We start from the raw sequence: 19,953 nt of genomic DNA on the forward strand, positions 1-19,953 counted from the left end.
TATTCACCCGTCATCAATATTTCCTTTTTTACGCCTAAAAAAGACCAATGTGGAGTTTGTGTTTCCTACACCAATGCTTCTGTTGAAGAGAAAGAGCATTTAACAAATGATTATGAAACCCATTTATCAGAAAAAGATCTGTCCCGGATTGAAAAATCTGAAGACAAACATAAAATTGATAAAAATTATGTAGTAGCCTGTTTTGACCTCCAGGCAGTGCTACCATGCCCCAAAGGAGACACATCAACATTCTACTATACTTCAAAACTTAATGTTTTCAATTTTACAGTTGTAATGTATGTGGCTGCTACGCCACTGATATAGGGCTAAGGGCGCATGCCCGGAGAACAGTCTCCAGGTTAGGAAACGCTGGGGGCAGTCCACAGAATACTGATTGTAAACAATAGAAAAGTAACACACGCTTTCCCGCCAAAATGTAAATATTAGGGAAACATCCGACAGGGGGTGCTGATGAGTGTAATTATATTCTCAGGTACCTAGAGATGGTAGCACTGAAAGACTAATTATCTGGGTAAATATATTTCTGTCATTACTCATTTTATTTTCAGTACATGTTGATCACAAGTTATAAACTTATTTAATACCAATTGTTTTGTGCAAGTTGTATTTAAAAAATGGATGAGAACTATGTTCCCCCAACAAAGCGTAGGAGTTGTTGCGTCGCAGGCTGTACTAATAGGGATAGTAAAAGACATCGTTTTCCCAAAAATCAACCGGATGTTTTCAATACTTGGATCGAGCGAATTAAACCTTATAATTACGAAAATCTTTCTCTAGACAAAATCTACAACTCCTATCATGTTTGTCATGAACATTTTCCCCCGGAGTGTATGGTGCCAGGAACCAAAAGAGGACTTAAATTTGGTGGTGTTCCATCCCTCAGAATACCAGGTAATAAGTTGGATTAATGTACCTTCACTTCATTTTATTCCTCTGCATTTACAAAAAATACAGTGTATATATAGTAGCTGTAAAACTATTCTTACATAATATATGATTAATGATATATTATTTAATTATATTATTATTTCATATATTATATTATTTAATAAACTTATTTTATTTTTACTTCACATTTGATATTATTATTATTATTATTATCACTTACCTACAATCTTGTTGAAGGTTTCAAAGGAAAACCAGATCACCAGGAATTGAGTGCAAGCGAGCCAGTAGGAATTGACCCAGGTAAAAATATAATATACCTCATTTTGTACCATATTGTGTATATCTATAATATTTTCAATATCTATATTCTCTCATTGGTTGCTCCGTTTATATATTCAACCAGAAGAATGAAGATGTTTATTCAGAATTTAATACAGTTAATGTATTATTTTTTTTTATATTAGACATTATTTAATATTTCAATGGAATTTCTTCAGATTATTCCTCAACAAATGAAGAACTTATATACTCAGGACCATCAACTTCAAGTTTTCAGGAGTTACAAGATGAAATTACTAGACCATCTTCCCCATTATGCAAACCTGTTGCTCTTCCAAGAGGTGAGAAAATTAATATTTTTATATAACAGAACAATTTTTATCAATCTCAAAAAATACTACTTCAATGAGAATTTGAAAAAATTTCAACTAATCATTGTAATGAATATCTCATTTAGAAATTACATTTCAAAATTAATATATTTTAGGCAGTACAAACATTACCTACATTCAGGTAGGTACATTCTAACATTCAATTCATTCCAGATATGTTATAAAAAACTAATGTTCATGTTTAGAGTAACTAAGGGCTTAGAAAGAGTATTCTGAGGCCCTTATTTCAACTTTTATCACTTGGACAATTGCACTGCAGTCTCCACTGAACTTTATCTCTAACGGACAATTAGTTAAGAATTGGATATGTTATATGAAGCTCTGAGTATAATTATATTTCCACTTATTTGAGTTATGATGTGGTTGTTATAATAAAGTTAATCAAGACGATATATCAAATTATGCTCTCATGAAGAGTTTTATACAATATGTAGCAAGCAACTAGGTATTTCGTCGTTTGTACAGGAACACAATAGGTTAATAACGGAAATGTTAGGATAGACTTATATAGAATTTGTTAATATTATAATCGAGATAAACAATATATAGCACTAACAAATTACGATTAGGTACATTTAGCTGGTGTTCTCATACTCAAATCTATTACTTTTACAATCATAATTTTTAATATATATTTTTTAAGATCCACATAAATTATTTTTTTCATTGTCATGTGAAATTTATTTTAGGTATTAGCAAAAGAAAATATATTTTGAGAGAAGTGAATGTAACCCGGGCTATCCAACTAACCCCAAAAGCAAAGACTTTGTATAAAAAAGTAAAAACGTGGAGCACACAAATGAATCGAATGCAGAAACAAATAATAAGCTTCAAGGAACGTCTTGCAAATGCCACTAAGATTGCCAATTCACCAAATTTTGAGAGTCTTCTCAAATATGTGAACCATCCAACATATACTTTTATTGAAAGTCTAATCCGCAATCAGATGAAAAGGGCAAAGGCAAGAAGATATACAATAGAAGACAAAGTATTGGCATTAAGTCTCTATAAGGCAAGTGGGAAAGGATACAGATTGTTATGCAAAATATTTGCTTTACCATCTCCTCGAACCTTGACAAATCTTTTGAGAAAATACCTTTCAAACCAGGCATTAATCAGCAAATATTTGACTCTTTAAAGAAAGCAGTTGAAAGAATGAAGGATGCTAGAGAAAAAGTTTGTCTTTTAATGTTCGATGAGATGTCGATTGATACCAACTTATTCTACCAAAGGCAGGATGATGAAATTATGGGGTTTCAAGACTATGGAACAGAAAGACACCCAGTTTTAGCAAATCATGCTAATGTTTTCATGCTCAAAGGGGTGTATAAACAGTGGAAGCAGCCGGTAGTGTTTACTTTCAGCAATGGACCAATTGAAGTCTTACAACTGAAGAAACTGATCAAAGACATCATTAAAGAATGTTTTATCATAGGGCTGAATGTTATAGCTACGGTATGTGACCAAGGCACCACCAATGCGTCTGCAATCAATATGCTTCTTCAAGAAACAAAAGAAGTTTTTTTGAGAAGTAATACAGAGAATCTTTATTTTGGTTTTTTGGTTGACAACCATGAAGTTGTACCATTATACGATGTGCCTCATCTCTTGAAAGGACTGAGAAACAATTTAATAAACAAAAATTTACATTATACACAAAATGGGATTGAAAAAGTGGCAAAATGGAATCACATCGAAAAATTTTATCAACTCGATTCGTCAGAACCATCTTTAAGAATGTGCTACAAATTAACAGATGCTCATATTTATAAATCAAAGATGAATAAAATGAAAGTTAAAACCTGTACTCAAGTTTTCAGCTACACTATCGGATCTTTAATGAAAAGGATTGCACATTGGGGTAAGATATATTTGTTATTTTTATTTGTAATTGTGCTTATTTAATAAATACTGATTGATCATTGCATTTTATATTAACAACCTTAATCATTTTCATAAGGAGTACTCAAAGGTGATAACATTTTGTTGTAAAGTTATTTCTTTTCTTATCCAAATGAGGCACATATTGTGTTTTTTGTGATCAACTGTTAGTTTATTTGGCTTTCGAAGTTATTTATGTAGCAATAATGTCAATAAATCCTCCTATTTTTAGTAGATTTTACTTTTTTCTTTTATGATCTTGATTCCATTTTATATTTCTGTTTCAGATATCAAAGACAACCATAGTTTACCTGCTGAAGCAGAGCACACTGCCGATTTAATTTTATTTTTGGATGAGCTGTTTGACAGTCTTAATGTCTCAAGAAAATCCAAACCAGAGGCAAAAAGATTAAAATGTGCACTTACTAGTAATTCAGGACATTCCAAGTTTTGGAAAGAAGCTTTGCCACTTATAACACGTATGAGATATTTTTCTTTACAGAAAAATAAATTTATACTTCCTCCTACTTTGAAAAATCTACATTTTACTTTGCGTGGATTTTTGTATTTAAAAAATATTCCCCTAACTAAATTCGATTTCAAATATATATTAACGGCAGCATTCAATCAAGATGCACTTGAAAATTTTTTTAGTTACATTAGAAGTCATGGAGTTAGAAATACAAAACCTGATGTTTCTCATTTCATCAGTTCATTCAAAACTTTATTAGCAAATAATTTCATGTCTGCTCACTCGCCAGGATCAAACTGTGAAAGAGATATGTCAACAAGAGCTCTCGATGATTTAAGAAGTTTTTTGTGCGGAGAATATGTTGCTGGGGTTCATCCTTTAGATTATTCTACTTTGTTAGTACCTGGCATACCAGACAATTTACATATTGGTAAAACAAAATTGGCAAGATGTACATTGAAGTACATGAGTGGGTCAATAGGTAGAATTCTTTTAAAATCCAAAATTATTAATAATTGTGATGATTGTAAAAGAAATATTTTATTTAGGTATAACTCAGAGTCGGATGACGATTTTATAGATGCTCGACAGTATGAACGAGGTCATTTGATTCGACCGGGGCAGTGTTTGAATTTCTTAGTTAGCCAGTCTCTTAATTATCTTTTCTACATTATTCCTCGATTAGGAACTGCAAAAAATATTTCAATATGTTTGGAGAACATTTTAACAAATAAATTGTATTTTCAGCCTCTTAATTGTCCTCAACATGATACAGGCAAAAAACTTTATCAAATTATAATTCGCTGTAGTTTATTTTGGTGGACTAAAAGTGTTAATAAAATTGCAAAGGGAATTGACACAAAATTTTCTAAATTTCTATCCAAAAACCCTCCCAAAGCATATATAGATCCGATTAAAGTGCATGATCGAAGAACATTTGAAAAAAATAAGAAAAGAAAAAATTGAAACTATAGATTATATAAAATCTTAAACAAATCTATTTTAGGTAGTAATTTGGAATAACAAACTAGTAACTATTATCTACACCATATTATAAGATAGTTAATATAGACCAATATATATACTTTCAATGGATAGTCATTATTGGATTGGAAAATTGGTTTCACATTGAACTCCTTATAATTATCAAAATATCACAGAGGTTATACTTGACATGTATAATTTTTACTATTAAAGTTTTGAATAATTTATTACCTGAATACTTTCATAAGTTTATTATCTTTAAATATCATATTTATCAAACAAGAGGAAGTACAATCTTACTAAGCCAATGAAATCATTATTATATAAGGGCTTGAAAGGATACAATGGATTACCTAATCACATAAAAGATGTGCAAACAAAGAATTTAAAACTAGTCTTGTAATTTACATTAGGTTTACGGACGTATTTATATATTGATGATGTCTTTATAAGTTATCTATTGACATATATGTATATATTACTAATGTCTTCATTTGTATTATTTTTTAAATTGTATGTATATTAGGATTATTCCCATTCAATAAATATTCATTTAATCATTTTTTTATATTATTTACAAGTGCAAACATTAGAAGCTCGTGAGACCAATATAGTGAGCGAGATACTGACAGCTATAAAGGCTGCACCATTTGAAAATTTTCTTCAATTATAAATGTAATCGAAATTTTATTTCAGGTGGTTTTTACTTAACAAATTTGAAAATTAACCCCACTTAATTGCTATTTGAGCTGTTTTTTTAAATACAAACAATTCATAAGTAAAATTTCAATTACATCTATTATGAGAGGGAACTTTCATATGATGTTGACTTTATGTGCATACATTTAAAATTTTACTATTCAAATTGGAGCGAACTTTTAAAAAGCCCGCCCTCAAATACTCGGGATTACAGTTTTCTTTATGTAGTTCGGGTAACATCCGCTACGGACCTGTGGGGCATTAGTATTTTGTATCTACAAGTATACAGTTGCCTATCTAAACTTGTTTCTGTAGTCTGTGGCAGGGTTGCCAATCTGCCAGTAATTCCTGGATTTGTAAGTAATTTTACCCTTCTGCAGTGTTTTGTGAGTAATAGCGAATTTCCAGCACAGCTTACTTACTATACAGCTAAAACACTCTCTTGGCGGGAACGGTTTGCGTCGATCCCCTCGCGCAGGCTTTATGCCCCGCCTCTTAGGGGAAAAGACGTCTATGGCGTGCAGTCGGGAGATCAGTATTACTTATTATACGTTTAGCCGTCATAGGCGGGTGTATAATTTTGTGCATTTTGTTTGTGATTCTTTTGAACATAGTGTTTTATTTTTGAATTTTTAACTGTAGTAAAATGAGTGACAAAAAACCATCAGGACATCATCATGTTTGTGCAGTGCGAAACTGTTATATTAAAGGTTATAACTCGAAGAAGAAATTCTATCGTTTTCCTTAGGATGCGAATCGGTAAGTTCTTACATTATATTTTTTTGCATATTTAAGTAAATAAAAAGTAAACTTTTGATTATACCGTGTTGTCGTAAAATTGTTTGGGAATATATAAGATAAATTACCGTCAAAGCTGGTCAAAGCGTCAACTTCCAAAACCTTAAATATCACCCAGCTCTCGAAATAAGTACCTGCCTCTTCTTAAAATAGATCCACGTTCAAGTGGTCGAAAGATGCCCTTATATCCAAGAAAAAGTGGTGTGCATTTCTTATGCGGGGACACATTATGCAGTATGTATATTTTTTCTGGGGAATTTACAGTATGCAAAAGCGTAGTGTTCTTTTAATGGGGTATTTTTTTTTGTTTTTTTTTTTCGGGGGGTTTTTGTATGATATTTTTTCTATGGTGTTTTTCCTTGTTTTTCCTACATTACTATTTTTATATATATATCAACGACTATTAATTGTAATGAAGCAAATAGGAATACAGGTTGTCCCTGACAAGAATGAACTCTACAGGGATCTCGTAAACCATTAGGGCTACAAAGTTGTTTAAGTTAGGAAAAAGTTGGGCCCCACTAAACCCTACAGTATGATTTCGAATACTTCCGAAAATATTTTGGGAAAAACCGAATATTTGATGATGACTGCGGAGGAAGAAAACGTTGGGTTAAAAAGTGGCTATGAAACGTGAAATTTATTTTGTTTTATTGTTTTAAATTATCAGAAAAATATAATAATGAAATTGGAATTTTCGGTTTTTCCCAAATATCTTCGGAAGTAATGAGAATTTTCCAAATTTTAAAACATCATCCGGCAGGGTTCAGTGAGGCGCAACTTTTCCTAATTTGAACATCTCTTTAGCTCTAATCGTTTATGAGATCCCTGTAGAGTTCATTCTTATCTGGGACACCCTAAATAGAGGTGTTGTTTAAAAATGTTTTTATTTATTTACAGAGCCAGAATATGGGCAATGAAAGCCAATCGCGAGGACCTGTTCGGAAAACTAATCGACTTACATCGAAGTTACTCGATATGTGAAATCCATTTTGAAGAGAGGATGTTCACTAGTCACTTTCATACACGATTAGTAACCACTGCAATTCCTACCCTATTCCCGTCTCTCGAGGGTACTTCCAGAACTGATCATTCGTATAGTGCACCGCCCTTGCAACTTCCTGCAAAAATACTACTTCTAGATGACAATGTTATAGTTCCAGGCGGGGTTCCACCTCCACTATTTGATTCAGGTATTAAAAATAGTTTCTTAATTTAAAATAAAGCTTAATGTTTTGTATACAGGGCGAAACGAAGGGTGAACCAAAAATAACTGTACAGTGCTTTCATTTTAATTGTCCCACTATTAAAAGACTAAAACCTTTTGATTTTTTAACCTTTTAAAATGAGCTAAAAATCGCATGATATCTGTACATGTCAAGTTTTGTTAAAGTTTTTGTTCCGCCCAGTATAAAAAAATCTACGAAATAAATTGTTCCTTGCTTAAGAGTACATATTCCCCTAAGTTGTTTTTTATTTGTTAAATAAAATGTATTTTTGCAGCTAACCAGACAAATGTAGTTGAAACCGAACTAAAAACCGAGGTTCAACATGAAATCGCCGTGAGTCCAATCACAGTTACTCCTCCTTTGACATCTCCAAATTCTAGCCAAACGTCAGCCAATTTATCCTTCGATACCCCAAGGAAGGTTAAATACAGACAGCACATCAAGTCCATAACTGCCGAAAACAAATATTTACGAGAAAGAGTTCTGGTACTTGAGAGTCAAAAAATTAACGACTTAGACAATATATCTTTGGAGGAATATATGTCCCTAACATTCAAATTTTGCAATCCAGACACTGCAAAATGTTTTTTTTTTTTTTTTTTTTTTTTTTTTTTTTCTGATTGATTCGGCCGTTACTTGATGAAGATCCATAGTAATTTCACAAACTACACTTAAACGATTTGATCTCCACTAACTTTATTGAAAATAATCATAACATGTTTCGCTAAAACATTAGCTTTTTCAAATGATTAATACATCCAAGCATCCTTACATTCATATTTATATACTACAGGTAACCACAATCGAGACTACCTGTAAGAAATTACCTGAATCTCTACATCACATACCTGCTCGATTATGCTTACCTAAAGCAAATTGCCTACCATCTACATCAATAATAATTCTTTATGGGTTTTTAAGAAAACAAGTTCAATAATGGTGATCTATTCAAATCTAATTGGTCATTCATTAGAATATTTGAATTTTTAAGTTTATTAATTTCCATTGCTTCTAAATGATTCAGTTTGAAACCTTTATTTTCAATGTGCAAAATTTCGAATTCTTCATTAAAGATGTGATTTTCTTCTAGAAGATGATTTGAATACGTTGAATTTGTTTTCTTGTTTACATAGCTCTTATGATGTTCCTGGATTCGATTCCTAAATGTCCTGCCAGTTTGACCAATATATACCTTAGGGCACGTTCCACACTTTAATTTATATACCCCTGATAATAAAGATAAGACATCTAAATTCGAGAAATCAGGGGTATATAAATTAAAGTGTGGAACGTGCCCTAAGGTATATATTGGTCAAACTGGCAGGACATTTAGGAATCGAATCCAGGAACATCATAAGAGCTATGTAAACAAGAAAACAAATTCAACGTATTCAAATCATCTTCTAGAAGAAAATCACATCTTTAATGAAGAATTCGAAATTTTGCACATTGAAAATAAAGGTTTCAAACTGAATCATTTAGAAGCAATGGAAATTAATAAACTTAAAAATTCAAATATTCTAATGAATGACCAATTAGATTTGAATAGATCACCATTATTGAACTTGTTTTCTTAAAAACCCATAAAGAATTATTATTGATGTAGATGGTAGGCAATTTGCTTTAGGTAAGCATAATCGAGCAGGTATGTGATGTAGAGATTCAGGTAATTTCTTACAGGTAGTCTCGATTGTGGTTACCTGTAGTATATAAATATGAATGTAAGGATGCTTGGATGTATTAATCATTTGAAAAAGCTAATGTTTTAGCGAAACATGTTATGATTATTTTCAATAAAGTTAGTGGAGATCAAATCGTTTAAGTGTAGTTTGTGAAACTGCAAAATGTGTTAATATGCAAGTATCACAGGCGAATAAACATCCAAAGGGTAGACGTTATAGCAAAGAGTTAAAAATTGAATGTCTGTCAATATATTTTGCTGGTCCCCGAGTGTATAAAAAATACTTGATGGCTAAATATAGCCTTCCCTCGCCTAACACTTTGCTAAAAGAAATCAGAGCAGTTAGGATAGGACCAGGGTTAGATAATCCCGAGTTCTTCATTTTATTAAAAAAAAAGATTGACAGTTTTCAGGCCCAAAGCAAATATTGCTTATTGTGCTTCGATGAAATGTCCATAAAAGCCAATTTATTTTATGAGCGTAATCAAGATTATATCATTGGGCTAGCAATGGGTGATACAGGGGAGAAAATTTTCAAACCAACTTTAACTGCCAGTGTATTTATGGTCAGAGGAATTTATTCCAAATGGAAACAGCCAATAGCATATTTTTTATGTCATACTTCTTGTCCTGCTAACCTATTACATAACCTATTAAATGAAGCTGTGCAAAAATTAAAAAATGTGGGATTAAATGTTTGTGCAGTTACTTGTGATATGGGGTCCAACAATATCAAATTGTCAAATATTTTAAAAATATCTCCAGAAAATATTGGTTTTTATTTAGAAAACCAGTATCTCTTTTTCATCTTTGATGTGCCACATATTATGAAAGCTATGAGAAATATGTTGATGGCATATGACTTCTATGTTAATGGTAAAAAAATTTCGTGGCAATATATTAAAGACTTCTATGAGTTAGATAAAAAATTACCTGTTAAAGCAGCACCTAAATTAACCGATTCTCATATTTATCCCACTAGTTTCCAAAAAATGAAGGTAAAACTTGCCACCCAAGTATTTAGTTACTCAGTTCATGTAGGTATGAGTTTTTATATTAGATTTGGTTCCCTTCCCGCAGAAGCTACTGAAACTGTTCAATTTGTTAATAGAGTAGATCAACTATTTGATATTTTAAATTCCTCACAAATCTTTAACCCAAAAAAATATAATGCTGCTTTTAAAGCAAACTCATTTCAATTAGAGTTTCTAATGGATTGTTTGTCGTTCTTTAAAAGTCTTGAAATTCGAGACAAAAATAATATGAGCATTACCAAAAAAATTAAATTCATCAAAAGCCTTATAATTTCAATCAACAGTATTATTCAGTTATTTTACTATCTTCGGGAAAATGCAGGATTTGATTATATACTTACACGAAGATTAAACCAAGACTGTCTGGAGAACCATTTCGGTAAAATCAGAAGTGAAAATGGGAACTGCATTAACCCAACAGCAATACAGTTCCACAGAAGATTTAGAAAGTTGCAATGCGTCAACTTGCTTAATTCAGGTACAGAAAACTGTGAGGCAGATTCTGATCAGATGCTTTTAAGGCTTTCTGACTGCAAACACGATTTTGTATCTCAGGAAACGGATAAAGTACCCGAACAAACAGACGCAATAAATAGCATGCATTATTCAAATAATGAAATGTTGCAAAAAAAATTTATACGGTACGTGTGTGGGTACCTTTTAAATAAAGCGTTAAAAATCCACTCTTGTGATATTTGCAATACTTATAGTAAAGACCATGATGAACTAGATGATTCATCTTTTTACTGTTTTCTTAAGGCATATGAAAATGCGAATAAGGACACCTTCGGAAATTTGCAAATGCCTAATGACGAGTTTCTGGAACTAATTTGTAAAATAGAGCAAATATTTCAAAAAAACTTTGAAAAATTCGCAACTAAAAGTAATATTTGCAATACTCTTTTAGATATAAGTAACCATTTGTCTTTTAACCATCCCTGTAAATATTTCCCCAAAGAATTTGTAGTAAGATTATATTTACGAGTTAGAATATATTACACTTTAAAAACAATAAATGGTAATTTTAGAAATATCAACAAAAATAAACTAATAATATGGAGAAATTTGTAACATATCTGTAGGTACTTTTATTGCTACAAAATATATTATAATTTGTTGTCGTAAGTTGTAATTAAATTTTTGATTTTATTTTTTGTCTATTGAGTTTTTTTTCATGTATTAATGAATGTTGTATTCTTTATTACTGTTAACATCTAGAGAGGTATGTATACATTTTTTCTCTGATTCATATGACGATTGTCTAATAACACAAGTCTTTTAGGAGTCTGCCGATGTCGAAAGCATTGAATCAAACATTACCAGCAATAGCAGTTATGAGACTAACGAAAAAATTATTTCAAGGAAAAGAAAAATCAAGAGATATTATAGATTCCGTCAAGAATGGTTAGAACTGGAATGTTTCAAAAATTGGCTAAAAAAATCTGATAAACCCAAAGATAATAATATTGAGTATGCTTTCTGTAAATTGTGTAATATGGACATATTTCCCAATAAAAATGATATTTATCGTCACGTCACGTGAGAAACACATTTGGCGCTCCAGGCAAGTTTCAAAATGTACTCTGACATTAGTGACATTGCCAAAATGGCACAAACACCTAAATTTGATGCTGTCAAATATGCAGAAATAAAACTTGCAGGTTTTGTGGCCTATTGTAATTTACCATTTACAGTAATGGATACATTGACCACTGTATGTTCAGATATTTTCAAAGATTCATCTGTTGCAAAGGCTCTAACATGTAAGAGAACGAAAGCCACAACTATAATAAGAGAAAATTTAGGAAAATATTTCCGAGAGGAATTATTTGCAGTTTTAAGAAAGCCTGGAATGTTTTTTTCTCTCATTATGGACGAAACAACGGATATAGGCACAATCAAACATCGTGCCTTTTCAGTTATAATTTTTTCTTAAATTGACGATAGAGTTATCACCAAATTTTTTGATATGTTGGAGGTAGAGTCAGGAAAGGCTGATGATTTATATAAAGTTCTCAAAACATCTCTGTATAGTAAAGGCATCCCTTTTAATAATTTGGTGGGCTTGGCAAGTGATACAACCAACGTTATGATTGGAAATGAGAATAGTATATTTTCTCATTTGAAAGCTGATTTGCCACAGATCGCTTGCATCAAATGCTCTTGCCATTTGATGCATCTTGCAGCTAGTAAGGCTTGTATGGAGCTTCCAAAAAGAGTAGAAGATGTTCTACGAAACATAGGGGCACACTTTAGTAGAAGTTCTTCCAGACAATTGAAATTTAAAGAATTTCAGTTGTTTTTTGGTACCGAGCTCCATAAAATCCTTCTACCAAGCCAAACGAGGTGGTTATCAGTTGAGGCATGTTGTCGAAGAATTTTAGAACAACATGAGCCCCTGAAAGCATACTTTCGTGAGATAGCCTTTGAAGATCCTTCTTATACCACGGATGCTATTTGTGAAACCCTAAATAACAAGTTCACCAAGATATATTTGGAATTTATGGTATACATTCTCCATATTTTGAATGATTTCAATACGTTGTTTCAAAGTGAGACTCCTCTTCTCCATAGACTCAAACCGGAAATATTAAGTATCCTTAAAATTGTTTACAATAATTATTTAGACAGAAAGCATTTTGAGAAAAAAGATCTTTTTAAATTTGATCACAAAAATCCACATTATTTTCTTTCATTTTCTGAAATTTACATTGGCATTGAAGGACAGGAGTCTCTTCAAGAAGTTAAAAATGAGTCTAACTGTGAAAAGGAATTTGATAGTTTTTTTAACTCATGTTTGAAATTTTACATAAAATTAGTAGATGAGATAAAAAGTAGATTCACATTTGAGGATGAAATTTTTGAAATAATTTCTGCTGTTGAACAAAGTGTGGCTCAGAAATTTGAAATCAAGTCATTGTTGCCTATTTTGAAGAGATTTAGTTTCTTAACCAATTTTGTGGACAAGCAACAATTGGATAATGAATGGAGACAACACAGTTTATTGGACCACAAAGGTTTAAATTTAAATGATGGTCACCCCACTGCTCAACAATATTGGTTAAGGGTTTATGAGTTGAAAGATTCATCAAATTTACTACTGTTTAAAAATTTGAAAATTGTCATTAACTTGCTACTTATATTACCTTTTTCTAATGCTTCTGTAGAAAGAATCTTTAGCAATTTGAATAATATAAAAACAGATTCTAGAAATAGACTAAAGACTGATACAGTGGTTGCTCTTTTATCCACCAAAGAGGGGATCAATGATCAAAGAGGCTGTGTTAAATTCGTTCCTTCAGAAAAAATGATGTCCTGTAATATTTAAGAAACATTAGAACATTAAAAATGATCATTCCCAAATCTGGAAGTTCTGTTATATATTTCCTTTTATGTATTTCATACATGTTGTTTTTGAAAATATTTGTTTGTTTTGCCAAAGGTTTCATTATTTTTGTAGGAATATTGTAGAATGACTGACTTAGTAAAAGAAAACTGTAATATATATTAAGTATGTATTTTCAAAATATATTTGAAGTATTGAAAAATATAAATTTATTGTAAGTTGAGGCTGAATTAGTATAAGAAAAGAGATTATTTTTGTTATGGTTTTATGTTATGTGAATATTTATTTTCATATCAATTATGATATACATTTGGAGTATTGAGAAATATAAGTTACTTTTTCTGTTATAAATATTTTTGTTTATTTTATTCAGGAATATTGAATATATTTCAAAAAAATTAACTTTTTGTTTACATTGGAATTTGAATATAAAAAATCACTCTCCCCACTTTCGATCAAAAATCTTCTTTTTTTTATGTTTTTGGTCCTTGTTTTCTATGAACATTTGGCCAATCAAAAATTTCATTTTCCAGACACTTTTATCCCTCTGGTTTAGTGGCGCAGTCACAGAGTAATTAAAAGTATTTTGTGGCGCAGTAACCTACCCATTATAAACCGGATTCACTAATTCAGAAAAGATGTATTGTTTGTAAATTTTGATCAAGACAGTTGCAGTAAAATGTAAGTAATATCAAATTTTCTGCAAGTGATTTCCAGGAATCCATAGTAATATTGCCAGTATTTGTGATGAGCAGCGTTGGCAACACTGGTCTGTGGGGCAGTCAGTATCAATCGGCGGCTGTGGTTGTATCTATGAAATGTACAAAATGTAATATGGTCGTACTCCTTGTATATATATATATATATATATATGTGCGTGTGAATATCTTTGGATATTATCGATGTCAATAAACCTGTATCCACCCGAAATATCAACAGCCTTATTTTCACCACCACCTACATAACAATTGGCGACGAGGATAAAGCAAAATTTCGTAGAAAAGGAGATGATGGCGACGGATACACGTGTCGGTGTCATAGGACAGGTGAACGAATTCAACCCGGAAATGGAGGATTGGATTATCTATAGTGAAAAATTGGAACAGTATTTTGAAGCAAATCTCATAAAGGACGAAAACATAAAAGTGGCCGTGTTATTAAGTTTGATTGGTTCGGCAACTTATAAACTCGTGAGAGTTTATAACTGCCAAAGGTAAACTGACCATACGTCCCGTTTTAAACGGGACTGTCCCTTTATTCGACCACACGTCTGTTGAATTACAATAGCTTCGAGTCCACAGAACTTAAAAGAGGAGAACGGAAAAATAATACATTTTATGATAATGTAAACGTTCCTATAAGGGGAAATGACTTGCAGTAGGAGAGTCTGCGCATTGGCTACAAACGTTGACATTGTTGACAAATGACAGGTTTAGAAAGTCGTTTTTGTAAATGCATTGTACGGATTTCACGTGATTTTTTCATTGTTCCAATTTTATTTCGCCTCAACTCAAGTGTTGTTGAAAGTATTGGAAGTATGCCTGATCATTGTTTCATCGGGTCCTGTAGTAGCAGCGGTAATATTCCTGGAGTTCATTATTTTAGGTAAGTTGAAGTGCTTCAAGGTCAAACATCAGGCTCGCCCTGAAAATAATTGACCAGAATAACGATGGATCATTTTTGTATGATTTTTGTGCATTTCAGTTTTGGGTCCAAGAAAAAAGAATGGTTGGAGAATTTGGGAATCTCAGGAGTGGAAAATATGAGTCCCAGAAATAAGCTTTGTTCCAGGCATTTTGATCGTTGTGATATCAACTTTCCAGCTACTCCTAGTGGACGAGCCACACTCAAGAAAAACGCAGTGCCCAAATATTTCTTGAGGAATAAAAGAGCGCCAGAAGATCTCCCACCAGATGTCACACCCCAAAATAAAAAAATTGCTGGGCAAGTAACAAATCTAAGTAATTATTTATGCAACATCATGTCTAGTATCAATAAACAATTATCAATTAATATTAGTGAAAATTAAGTATATATGCATATCAATTTAACAATTATGGAAGACAAAGTGAGCATATGGGATAGATTGTCATAAGTCGAAGCCATTTTGGTTCAAATGGTCAAGTGAAAAGCAAATTCTGATTTTATTTTTCACTTGTAAATATCGTCATTTCATACAAAATATAAACAAACTTTTCATAAGCAGTGACTATAACTAAGAGTATATCACTATAGTGTGATTTCAAAATAGTAGGCAATATGTTTTCAGAAATTTTGTGATATTTATTCTGAGTTTTGGTCTAATAACGAAATATCTAGAATATCAACCCTGGCAACAATGTAGAGTGTTTACTGTTTTTACACCCCACTAATAACCTATAAAATCAAAAAATCCTTTTTCATTACAGGTCATCAAGTTCCACAGACAGTGCTGGATTAAAACACACTCCCAAGAAAAATAGAAGGTTGATTAAAAAAATGCATCCATATTGGTAGGTTTATAAGCTAGATAATATTCTTATTGTCTAATGAATCACTTATTTTCAGTACCACAACGGAGAAAGCTAGTAGCAAACTTATAAGTCAACAGAATAAGATTGAGCAACTCTCATATAAAAACAAAATTGAAAAGCAGAAAACCAAAAGACTGAGAAGAAAAGTGAATAATCTCAAGGATATTGTCCAAGACATGAGGAGAAAAGAATTATTGAGTAGGGATGCATGCACCATACTTGAAAAATCTTTTTCTGGAGTACCCTTTGCCTTGATGAAGAGAATTCTCACAAATTCTAGAAGGGGAAAAGTGGGGAGGCAAAAGTTTGATGAAGTACTGCGAAGTTTTGCATTGACATTGCAGTTTTATTCAGTAAAGGCCTATGAATATGTGAGGAAAACATTCAATTTAGCTCTTCCTTCTCAAAGAATTATTAGAAGTTGGCTTTCAAATGTTTCTTGTGAGCCAGGATTTTCACTGCCAGCGTTTGATTCCCTCAAAGTAAAAGTGGCTAATAACAAAAGCAAAAACTATGATACAGTTTGCAGCTTGATGCTAGACGAAATGTCTATCAAGAAGCATGTGGATATTGTTGAGGGAAGAGTCTGGGGTTATGTTGATTTTGGTACAAATCTGGCATATGATGACACAACAGAACATGCATCGGAGGCATTGGTACTAATGGTGGTTGACTTGAATGGACAATGGAAATTGCCAATAGCCTATTTTTTGATTAATTCTCTCACTGGGGAAGAAAAGGCCAATATTGTCACTGAAGCTCTAATCAGACTACATGAATGTGGTGTTGTTATTACTTCCTTAACTTCAGATGGACCCAGAGTTAATTTTACAATGATCAAAGAGTTGGGGGCAAAAATACAAGATTTGGATAATATTCAACCCTATTTTTTGCACCCTGTTGATAATTCCAAAATATATATTATCATGGATGCTTGTCACATGGTTAAATTAGTGAGGAATAATTGGGCAGTTTTATTGGAATTCATAGACCCAGAAGGTGATATTGTTGATTTCAACTATGTTACAATGTTACACCAACTACAACAGCAGGAAGGACTTCGTTTTGGGACTAAACTGAAAAGGCCCATATAGAGTGGAGAAAACAGAAGATGAAGGTACCTATTACATTTTGGCATACTTTTAAGTGGGGTTTCTTTTTCTTCAGATATTTCAGATCTTTTCTAAAAAATTAAAAAAATTTGACCTTCATATTTACAAAAAATAATAATTTTTCATTTGTAGGTGAATTTGGCAGTCCAAACTCTGAGTGATAGTGTGGCTAGTGCTTTGGAGTTCCTAATGTTGGATATCAAGGATCCCACATTCAAAGATGCTGCTGCAACTATTAAATTCATCCGTCTTGTTGATAAAGTTTTTGACTTACTGAATTCAAGGAATCCAATGACAGTCAGGATGAAAATGCCTATAAGTGCTAGAAATGAAGACTTGTGGATGCCAGTTTTTGAAGACGCTCTCAATTATTGTTTCAACTGTAAAGATTTGCAGGGTAAAGAACTCATCAAGACTCCAAAAAAAACTCCATTTATTGGTTTAGCTTTAACTATAAAATCTGTAATAGGAATATATGAAACTCACGTCAAGTCTGAGGACAGGAAATTGAAATATTTATTAACATATAAATTCAGTCAAGATCACTTGGAGTTATTCTTTTGCAGTATGAGGTATTATATTTTTACTTTTCACCAGTTTTACTTAACATCAACTCTGGTAATGAACCAAATGAAGTTTAATTTTTTATTTCAGATCCAGAAATGGTTGGAACAATAACCCATCTGCACTGCAGTTTTGTCGCAGCTATAAAAGATTACTGTTACACCACGATATTAAAAATATGACTGGAAACTGTATTGCACAAGATTCAACTAATGTGTTATACACTACAGGAACCAATAGAACAGTAATTCCTTTGGATAACAGTGATATTCATATTATGAAAAAATATTCATTGGATTTTAATGAGTCATATTTGCATGACCATGATTACAGTATGCCAATTAATCCATCTTTAAATGACCTGTCAGAAAATGTCGTAACATATGTAGCAGGATATGCTGTTGGAATGGCAATGAAGTTGATCAAATGTCCTACATGCATTGAGGCAATGCAGTCTGATTGTGATGAAAAAAACCACAGATTAGCACTTCTGTTGAGGAAAAAGTGGGGACGACTCATAATACCTTCAGATGATGCAATTAAAATATGTACAGTGGTGGAACAAAAGATAAGAAAAGTCTTGTATGTTACAGATGGAAAAATTCCAAGTGAATCTCAATTTTTCAATCATTTTGTTTTGAATGTTTCAACCGATCTACTCTACTGGCCACTATTCTCTGATTTAGACAGTCATAATAAAGAATTTTTGACACTAGCAGAAAATCATAAGTCCAGGATAATCAAGTCTTCATGCATTTCATATTTGAAAATTAGACTTTTCAATTTAGCAAAGTCACAAAGCTATGAGATTAAAGGCAATTTGATCAGAAAAAAACTGAGCAAACTGATTTTATTCAATCATCAGTAAATTTTCATCTTCCTGTCATGTAAATATCTGATTGTTCTTCCACATATTCAATAACTATATCTTTCAGAACCACAAATCTGTTGTCTACATACCAATGAGTAGATAAATATCTAATTTTAGATTCCACGACTCGGGTCAAATTAAGTTTCCACTAGACTGTAGATATCATCAGTAACCTCTTGTCTTTTCGGTATATTATGTATAAACTTCAATGAAAATATTAATCACTTGATTTACATTAACAATTCCATTACACAACTTTGTATACAATTCTGTGATGTGTTATTGTTAGATATTATTGAATATCAAAATAATTCCAATAACATACAAAATAATCTGACATTCCAGAGAATGCATCGGAATACAGTTATGTAACGTTTATGAGATTTTTTGTGAATTGGTTAGATTTCACTCGAATTTCCATGTGCAGACTCTCAACTGGTTTGGCTGGATGACATTTTCTGTATGTTAAGTGAATGATACCACAAAAAAGTAGTTTTTTGCAATGTATAGCAATGTTTTTGATATTGGAAATTACTATCAAGTTATATTGTTTGTCAGAACATGATTATTATTTTTATTGATTTGTAATTATCACATTAAAATAAATTATTCATTACTATTAATAGTTTTATTGACATATTTGAAACCTTAAAAACTGTCGCTTCCAAGTGAGTTCACGAATTTACACCAGATTCACTTTGTCTTAGTTTTCCAATGTTTTGTAATAATATTTTGGATTCGTGATTAACGTGTTATAATTTTTTTCACTTTTCTATTAAATGATATCCTGTAATAATAGTTTAAGTTTACTCTTGCAATAGTGAAAATAATTAAATATAGCACGAAAGCAAATAAACCAACAGAAACTGCAAAACCAAGGGGCTTTCTGTTTTGGCAATTTTGTCAAAAATAATAAAAGCAATTCACAAGGAAATACACAAGTTTGGTAGGTGAACATTAGGAATTGCCTAACATTTTATCTAATATTAAATTGTATAGTGTATAAACCAGTAATAAATTACAATATCATGGGGGCTGCCCTCGAGATTTTTTTTTACCTGCACATATTGTAATCATCTGATGATGATGTCATGAGTGAGCTGATTAGTCAACCTAACAAGACTGTGAAATTTACTATTTTACCCCATCCGTTTATTCTCTTATGCTTTTGAAATTTTGAGGTAGATAG

General features: G+C 31.9%; 3 protein-coding genes across 3 annotated transcripts; all 3 read left to right on the forward strand.

Moving 5' to 3' along the window:
* Window positions 1–633: 633 nt before the first annotated feature.
* On the forward strand, window positions 634–2,721 carry LOC141483032 (uncharacterized). Its single transcript, XM_074177196.1, has 4 exons — window positions 634–912; window positions 1,147–1,209; window positions 1,407–1,529; window positions 2,270–2,721. The coding sequence occupies exons 1-4, from the start codon at window positions 636–638 to the stop codon at window positions 2,716–2,718; spliced, it is 912 nt and encodes a 303-aa protein (XP_074033297.1). The 5' UTR covers window positions 634–635; the 3' UTR covers window positions 2,719–2,721.
* LOC141483009 (transposable element P transposase) lies at window positions 2,721–5,477 on the forward strand. Its single transcript, XM_074177119.1, has 2 exons — window positions 2,721–3,441; window positions 3,749–5,477. The coding sequence occupies exons 1-2, from the start codon at window positions 2,736–2,738 to the stop codon at window positions 4,897–4,899; spliced, it is 1,857 nt and encodes a 618-aa protein (XP_074033220.1). The 5' UTR covers window positions 2,721–2,735; the 3' UTR covers window positions 4,900–5,477.
* A 916-nt stretch (window positions 5,478–6,393) lies between these two features.
* LOC141482302 (uncharacterized) lies at window positions 6,394–11,271 on the forward strand. The gene is made up of 3 exons (XM_074175345.1): window positions 6,394–7,607; window positions 7,918–8,129; window positions 11,266–11,271. Exons 1-3 carry the CDS (start codon window positions 7,295–7,297, stop codon window positions 11,269–11,271), a joined length of 531 nt encoding a protein of 176 aa, XP_074031446.1. The 5' UTR covers window positions 6,394–7,294.
* Window positions 11,272–19,953: the final 8,682 nt, after the last annotated feature.

This window comes from Leptinotarsa decemlineata, unplaced genomic scaffold, assembly GCF_025532065.1.
Source record: "Leptinotarsa decemlineata unplaced genomic scaffold, Ldec_3_MD MMD2_P_RNA_scaffold_14, whole genome shotgun sequence".
Lineage (NCBI taxonomy): Eukaryota > Metazoa > Arthropoda > Insecta > Coleoptera > Chrysomelidae > Leptinotarsa > Leptinotarsa decemlineata.